Source organism: Malurus melanocephalus, unplaced genomic scaffold (assembly GCF_030028575.1).
Source record: "Malurus melanocephalus ecotype Western Australia unplaced genomic scaffold, MMel_1.1 scaffold_593, whole genome shotgun sequence".
Taxonomy (NCBI): Eukaryota; Metazoa; Chordata; class Aves; order Passeriformes; family Maluridae; genus Malurus; species Malurus melanocephalus.
The window spans coordinates 275,464-284,273 of NW_026623825.1; the positions used below are offsets into that span (position 1 = coordinate 275,464).

The 8,810-nt window shown below is 56.2% G+C and overlaps 1 protein-coding gene across 1 annotated transcript in view; it reads right to left on the reverse strand.

Annotated features, from left to right (window-relative positions):
* Positions 1-4,717: 4,717 nt before the first annotated feature.
* Positions 4,718-8,810, reverse strand: part of JPH3 (junctophilin 3) — a 14,314-nt gene continuing 10,221 nt past the window's right edge. The window contains exon 2 of the mRNA XM_057382940.1: positions 4,718-5,499. Within this exon, the coding sequence (XP_057238923.1) occupies positions 4,718-5,499 (782 nt within the window). The remainder of the gene's footprint in view (positions 5,500-8,810) is intronic.

Genomic DNA, 8,810 nt, shown 5'->3' on the forward strand with positions numbered 1-8,810 from the left:
TTTTTTTTTTTTTCTGCCGAAAATACCTGTTCGGCTCTAACAGCCTCCTGCACTTTGCTGCTCAGCTCTCGGGGGCTTTTCCTGCCTGCCCTCCCCATGTCCGACATCAGCCGCTTCGCTGCAGCATCCCGAGGGAGCATCCCCGCTCATCCAAACATTCCCCTTCACCCTCCTCGCCGCCAGGTTGCCGTGATTCGCCTCCTTTTCCTCCTGTTTTCCTCCAGTTCCCCTCTCTGAGGTTGAATGCCACCGTGCTAATTCGTGGCCCAGCTCCTCCTGAGACCGTGGAGCTGTAATTATATTTTTTCTCCTGGTTGGTGCGAGGCTCGGCTATAATTATGGCAGGAAGAGCATTATTTAGGACTAGCCTGGGAGCAGCATTCCCTCGGGGAGCCGGGGCACCGGCTGCTCCCAGGAATTCTCATTTGAGGTGCTGGAGAGGAGCAGAGAGTTTGCCATGTGCYACTYRTCCCTAATGCCACCGATRGTCCCTGCTCTCGTTACCAGCCCARCCACTAATTACAAACCCTGAGCTGTGGCAGCAGGAGGAAACCCTGCAGAGATTTGGGGTCTTTCTGCTTGGTTTTAAGACTCCCACCATCCATCCTGGAGAGCTGGAGCAGGCCCTGAGCTCCCCCCGGATATTCCATCCCCCCGAGGAGGAGGCTGTGCTGAAATCCAGGGGTGGGATGGATGAGCGCCCTGGCCCATCTCTGCTGCTTGGATATCGTATTTCAGTGGATCACCACACATCAGTGCCTCCAGATAATTTGCCTGAGGTATCAATTAGCACTAATGAGGTGGGAGTTGTGGTGTCCAGCGCATCCCTCACCATTCCAGGGTGGCAGCAGGACTGGTGGCTCTGGGCTGGTTTGAGAAGGAAAGAAGAATCCCAGAGCACTCAGAGAACACCCTGAACACTCATTATAAAAAAGYGTTCCCTCCTTGTCTCCCTCTGAACACTGATAATGGAATCCTGRAATGATTTGGGTGGGAAGGGACCTYAAAACTCATCSAGTTCCAGGYRCAGGGACACCTTCCCGGTCTCAGGGTGCTCCAAAATTTCTCCTSACCCTGAGCACCTCCAGGGATGGGCCAGCTGCTATCAACAGTTCCTCAGCCCTCATTCAGATCCCTTCACCTGAACAATTCCAGCAGGAATTGGCAGGAATGAAGTGTTCTCCCCCTTCAATGACAGCAAACAAAATTTAGGGGAATCTCCCCTCGACCCTAAAAGCTGACCCTTAAACTGAGCAGATATCACCGTGCTCTATCCAGACTCCAACAACTTTAGGGAAGCAGTTTCCTTGTCTCCAGCACACTGTTTTTAGCCTACTTTCCCCAGGAAATGGGGCTCACTCCTGTGATTGTGCTGTTTATATATCTATATGCCATCACTCCCACACTAATAACTTTTGAACGTGTTGGCCAATTCCAACCRAATCTGACAGAGCGGCAGAGTTTTCAAAAATACTGAATTCTTACAAATTTAATGAAAGCCGTGGGTGGGCACATATTTTTTTTTCCCCCACCAAGGGAAAGGCTGCAGAGTGAACTCAGTCTGATGAGACAGAAAGGAACACACACACACATGMACAGCCACACCAGTGCTCTGAAAAKYCTCAGRTGATGGGAAGTTGGGGKTTTTGTTGGYATTAAAGGGGGGATATTCCACCCCTGAGCCCAAAACCTCGGGAATGACCACCAGGATTCTCCCCCAGTTGTTTTTGTGGCTTTTGGACGATGCAGTTTGGTGTGGGCACTGCAGGAGATGGTTCCTTCATTAGGAAGCTTTAAATTAATCGGACTAATTATAAGAAAGCCTTTCTAGCTGGATCTGGGTATGTAAAACCTTGCTCTGCTCTGGTTCTGCAGGTTCAGGGACTCTGCCAAAGCCTCACAAGGAAGGGAGAGCTCAAACTGCGGGATTGGAGGTTTCAGACAAAGCAGTTTAAGGTGAAAGAGCTGAGATTTCCATGGGATATTGGGAAGGAATCCTCCCCTGGGATGGTGGGGAGGGCCTGGCACAGGGTGCTCAGAGCAGCTGTGGCTGCCCCTGGATCCCTGGGAGTGTCCCAGGCCAGGCTGGAAGTGAGAATTCCCCACCCAAATCAATCTGGAATTCCATRATTTTATGATTTGGGTTGGAAGCTCATCCCATTCCACCCCCTGCCATGAGCAGGGACACCTTCCACCATCCCAAGGGTGTGGGTGCTCCCAGCCCCATCCAGCCCGGCCTGGGACCCACCTAACCCCACTCACCCCTAGTTTCCTGCAAAGCCCAAGTCCCACAACCCTCCCTGGCTGAATTTGGGTACTTTGGCTCTTCACTGATGGATTTTGGGGTCTCAGCATGAGCCATTAGCACAGGCACAAACATTCCTGGGCCACTGCTCCCAGCCTTGGTGAGCCAGGGCTGGAGTGTGACTGTCCCTGGGTGGTGCAGCACAACTGGGCTGTGATCAGGGGTCAATAAAGGGATCAATAAAGGGATCAATAGCAGAGATCAATAAAGGGCCTTTCTGAAGCCCCTGCCCTGGGCACCCCAGGCCATGGCCAGGCCATGCAAAGAGCCCAGCCCTGCATTCCCTCCATCCTCCATCCTCCATCCTCCATTCTCCCTCCTCCATCCTCCATCCTCCATCCTCCATCCTCTCTTCTCCATCCTCCATCCTCCATCCTCTCTTCTCCATCCTCCATCCTCCCTGCTCCATCCTCCATCCTCCATCCTCCATCCTCCATCCTCCATCCTCCATCCTCCATCCTCCATCCTCCATCCTCCATCCTCCATTCTCCATCCTCCATCCTCCATCCTCCATCCTCCCTGCTGCTCTCCAGCAGAGCCCAGGACCACGCAGCCAGTGCAGGGGAGGGAAGAATTCACACCTGGATTTCCTGACTTGATGTTTTCCCTTCTCTCCCCTAATTAAAGGTGCAATATTATGTGCCAGGAGCTCATGAAGCATTTCCAACAGGAGGAGGGTGACATCTCTTCCAATGCCACTCTCATGGTGCTCCAGGATCATTGTCACTTGGGGATGGTGGATGCTCAGGTTGTCAGACCCAGCATCACAAGGCAGACTGGAGCTCCACACTTCCACAGCCTCCTGGAGCTCCACATTCCAGGATCCATCNTGGAGCTCCACATTCCAGGATCCATCCCACAGCCTCCTGGAGCTCCACATTCCAGGATCCATCCCACAGCCTCCTGGAGCTCCACATTCCAGAATCCATCCCACAGCCTCCTGGAGCTCCACATTTCCAGAATCCATCCCACAGCCTCCTGGAGCTCCACATTTCCACAGCCTCCTGGAGCTCCACATTCCAGGATCCATCCCACAGCCTCGTGGAGCTCCATATTCCAGGATTCCACTCTTTCGAGGTATTCCCATGCCTCCCCACATCACAGGGAAAGATCTGGCCCTTCCGTTGCTCTGCAGTCTGTTTCCTACCTGGCATTCTAGTGGGAATTTTAATTTTTTCCAACCACCAGCTCAAAAACATCATCAAGCCCAAATGTGCTCCCGAAGCAGGCCCGGGAGGCTCATTCATATTGCAGATAAGCCCTTGGCAGCCGTGCTGATAAAGATTTCAAGTGTGGCTCTGCATACAAATATTCCAGACCCGACAATTAATCCAGCCCAGGAGGCTGAGGAGGTACCTGGGTTTTTCCCCTAACCCCAGCCCTTTTTCTCAGCCTGGCTGCTAAATATAGCTCCTGCTCAGAAAACAGAAAGGAATGACATGCTCTAATAAACCATCCCAAAATGTGATACAGAGAGCCCTGAATTCTCCAGAGGAGTTTTTCCTCCTCGCCTCACCGCTGGTCTGGGAGCTTCCTGCAAAGCAGAGAGCTCCAGGTGCTTTTTGGGAGCTGGCCCTGCTGGGATCTGGGACCTTATTTCAACCTAAATGAGACATGGCTCGATTTCCCCTTCCCTCCTGCTGGTTTTAAGCCGGATCAAACCCCAGCTCTGGATCACTGAGCAGTTCCATGAGGGCTTCAGTCTGCCCAGGGAGGAGGGGGATTAWTGGGCACCCAGACCTGCTGTTTGCCAGCAGAGCCTCAGCCAGGGCAAACCGTCCTCAAACATCAGCTGCAGCTACATATTTGACTGCTTTTCCACTCAAAAATATCCATTTGGGGAGCAGAAAGAGCTGGGAGTCCTCCCAGCACAGGCCAGGCCTGGGATGGCTCCTCTTGGCTGGAAGTCAGGCAGAGGATGAGGGCAAACAGCATCTCAGCAGAGATGCTGTTCATCTTCTGTTCAGGGCATCACCAAGAGGAGAGGGRAAAATGGGATAAATGACCCAACATWGCCTGAGTGACAGCTCTCAGCCTGTGAGCCCCATAGTGCAGTCTGACCATTCCCTGCCCAGGCCACCTGTCTCTGGTGGCCCTGTGTGGCCTCCCTGCCTCACGTGGGGAGGGTGTACATCCCCAGCCCCCTGGGAGTTACCAGAGGGACACCTGGGCTTGGATCCACCCCRTTGTGAGCAGCACCCCAGGCTTGGGCCAAGCCCAGGACGCTGCTCCTGCTCTGGGCTCCAGGCAGCACCAACCTGCAGACACCCACCACGAGCTGCTTTCCTCCAGCATCACCCCTACAACACCAAAAACTCCACCCCACTTATCCCAGGGTGGGATCCCAGCTGGGACACGCCCTCAGAACGAACAGGAACCCCCTTCACAACCTCAGAACAAACAGGACCCCCCTTACCTGGACGCCGCGATCTCCGCTTTCTGCTTGGCGATGGTGGCCGCCCTCTCGGCCGCCTCCACGGCCCGATCCACCTTCTCCCGGATCTTGCTGGCGCGCAGCGGGATCAGGTTCTTCCTTTTACCGCTGACCAGGATGTTCTGCTTGTACTTGCCCTCCTCCTTGGTGCCGTCGGGGAAGGTCATGCAGCCGTAGCCGTGGCGCTTGTTGTTGGCCCACTCGCCCTCGTACTTGAGCCCGTCCGAGCGCTGGCTCACGCCCGAGCCCGAGCGCTTGTCGTTCTTCCACTCGCCCACGTAGATCTCGGTGGTGGTGGCGTCGATGTCGTCCTCGRTGACCGAGAGCTCGGCCTCGCCCTCGCCCAGGCTGATGGTGGAGTTGATGTCGCTGGCGGTGGAGCTGACCGTGCTCATGCCGGCCTCGCTCCGGAACGAGCTCTGCTTGCTCCGCTGGCTGGCCAAGGAGCTCTTGGACTCGGACTTGCGGAGCTTGAGCCCGCTCAGCAGCGAGCGCCGGAAGATGCCCTTCTTCTTGCTCTTGAGGATCTCGGCGTCGCTGTGGGCCATGAGGACGAAGCCGCCGCGGGACACGGCCGGGCTGCCGGCCACGGCGGGCGAGGCGTCGGGGTGCAGCGCCGTGCCGTTGGTGTGCTCGCTGCGCAGGGAGTTGATGGACGTCCTCAGGGGTGACCTGATGACCGCCGCCATGCCGTAGGGAACGCTCTGCCGGACGCCGTAACCCTGGCGCATCCCTCCGACCCACTGGCCCTGGTAGGTGCCTGCAGAGAGGAGACAAAAGCAAACGGGGGGGTTGTGGTGTCAGATTCATCCGGGAGCCCTCGGCGGCTCCAGGTCCCAGCCCCGGATTGCGATGTCATGTTGGAGGAGGAATTGGGTGGATTTCAGGCTTGCAGCTGGAAGGTTAGAAACCAGACAAGACATCGAGGAACTGCCCCTCGGATCAATCCCTGAGCTGGAAGGGACATGGGATGGGGGAATGATGTCCCAAAGCACGGTCCCATCCCGTCCATGCTGCTGGCAGTGGTGGTGTCTCACGGTGAATGGATAATGCATAACAATACATTGATTTATCCACACGCTGCTGGTGTGCTGAGGGAGGAAGCGGCTCTAGAGAAACCAGGGCCTCGTGGGGAGAGATCCATGTGGATATTCCCCTTGGAAATGTGCCCCCGTTGGAGCTCCTGCATTTGCGTGGGCACTTCCTGGAGTTTCTTAACCAGTTATGAGCAGCATGAAGCACACACAGAGCTCCAGCACAGCCCTGGGAATGGGGGAACGAGGAGCCCAGCCAGTCTGGGGGGCACAGCTGGACCACAGCACCCACCCTGGGCACCCAAAGGTGGGGTGGGTGGTAATCCACTCGGGATTCCTAATCCCATCCCCTCCTGGAGGCTGGCACGGTTCCAGGCTTTATCCCAGYCAGTTGAACCCCAGGGCTTGTTTTTATTCTTAGGTTGGTCTAATCCTCTGTGGCCCAGCTCGGGATGCAGCGATTCACTGCTCGCCTAAGCCCTCCCAGAGCACAGCAGAAACCCCAGGGTGGCTCCTGGCCGGGCATTGGAGCTGCTGGAATGTTGTGAGTGGTCCCAGCTCCGGGATTTGAGGAGCTGGGATGGGCACAGGCAGCACTGGCAGTGGTGGGGCCTCCCTTGTGCCAGCCCTGCTCCCACACACCCAGGCAATCTGAAAATAAACCTGCAGGAATAGTGAGCCCTGCGTGCATGGAGCCAATCCTGCTTCCAGGACTCCCTCAGGAATGTCCATGCCTGGTTCTGGGACTCAGAGAAAGCTCTGGAGAGGGGTCAGGACTGGAGCAGTTCATGCTGAGCACGGGAATGGCTTCCTGAGAGTGTGAAACCAGCACCTGGCCACATTTTGGGGGGTATTTTGGGGTGCACCAGCTGTCATTTAGCTGCCAGCACTTGGCACAAATCCCCCAGGATTTGGGGATCCTTCCCAGAGCTCTGATGGAAGCAACACCCCAAGGTGTTCCATTACTGGGGGGACAGCTTTGTGCACCCCAAAAAAAGCCAGCCCCGAGCTGGGAACCCCACAGACACTGCCCTGGGGAAGGGGCGTGGAGAGGCAGGGGCAGGCGGGCAGGATTTACTGGGGCTTTATAGGATTAGCACCGGGATTAGGGCAGGCACTGACAGGGCAGGGCAGGGCAGGGCAGGGCGAGGAGGTGGTGACAGGGAGAAGGATGGGGGACAACCTGCAAGGTACAGCTCAGGGGACACAGCAGACACTGAGTCGAGCCCACCTCATCCCCTGTGGTTTCCCCAAAATAGGGGACAACCAGTACTGTGCCCCCACAGCTCTCCCCGGGCCTGGTGGCACCCTGGCATGGTGGCTGTGGCAGGGGACAGCCTGCCAAGGTGTCCCTGTGTTCCCTGGGTACCTGGCAGCACCTCTCTTTCCTCTCTGGCTCCACCAGCGCAGGAGAGTGGAGCAATGTGGGGAGGGATTGCCCCCAASACCCCGAGCTGCCCTGCAAAACAACCCCAGGATGGTTTGGGATGTCCTCACCCCATGYTCAGCCTCCTGCTTCCCCATCCAGAGATGGATCCAGTGGATTTTAGGGAAGATGGGGACAGGGAGAACAGGTCCTGCATGAGATCCATCAGAGCCCACCCTGCCCCAGCCCCGATGTCCCTTCCCTTGGCTGAACCCCTTCACTTGACCCCTGACCCCACACGATCCCTCCTCATCTCCTGACAAATCCACAGCTGCCAAAATTCCCTGGACTGAGCTGGAGCACCATGAGGGATCACAGCTCTGTGCTGAACACCCCAGGGACTGGCAGAGAGAAGGACAGAGCCCTCCAGGCTGGAGCACTGGYTGCAAACTGGTGCCAGCAGGTCCCAGCCACAGCCTGTGTGTGTCCCCAGCTGGGCCGGGGTGCCCAGGACACTGCCACCATCCCTGCCTGGCCCTCCAAKTGCTCCTGGAATGGCACTGCCACCAGGATCAACCTTGGCATCTCCTGGGCATTTTCTGGGCATTTCCTGGGCATTTCCTGGGCATCTCCTGACCATTTCCTATGCATTTCCTACGCATTTCCTATGCATTTCCTGGGCATCTCCTCGGCCTCTCCTTAGCATTTCCTCTCCTCAGCAAGATAGACTTTCCAGCCATTCCATCCTGTTTGTCCCCTCCCAGCACCGTGGAGCAGCTCCCAGCCCCCAGCTCTGCTCCCATGGGTGTCGTTCCTTCCCTGCTGGAGCTGGCACCATGGATTATCCCTGGGAGGATCCACTCCCATCCCCGATGGCACCGAGACATCTGGACACCTTCCTGGCCACCAGCAGATCAGAGAGCTTCCTGTCAGGGAGCTCAGCCCTCCCTCAGCCAGCAGCTCCTTCCTCCCTCTGCTTTCATTATGTCTTAAACCCCTTGATATCCCAGGATTTGGCCATGGACACCGGGAGGCTCTGGAGCCTCTGATCTGCACTGCTGAACGACGCCACCTCCTCCCTGAGGAAAAGTGAGGATTTTTGGGGTGAGATGACAGTGTTTTCTCTCCCCTCTCTGCCCACACCTAAGATCTGGCACTGTGTAGTGGCTGAGCCCTCTGGCCCTGCTCCAGGAACACCATTAAGGAGAAGCTTCACGGCTGCTCCCAGGCTCTTCCCAAACCCACACAGCCCATTCCATGTCCTGCAGGATGAATCCTTTGGCAAACACCTGGATAAAGCCCACGGGAGGTTTGCAGAATTCCTCATATGGAAACATCCAAGCAGGAATTTGGGATCTTGTGAAGCATTTAGAGGGCAYTGCACACACACAAGCCATTATCACAACCTGACCTCACAAAGAGCCAAATGTTTGGAAAATATTCCTTCTCCATCCCTAACACCGAGTTAAAAATCCAAACACACCCAGCATGGTGAGTCGATATTCCAAAGTTTGCTAAAATAATCAACCATAGGGACGCAGCTTCCCAGGTTTGCCTGGAAAATGGGAGCAGCAGGCTCCAAAGGCGGGTTCTGTGTCCCATACTTGAAGCACAGACAGATCCTCCAGGTTCAGTGACTGCATTGGACACCCGCAGCATTCCCAACCTCAG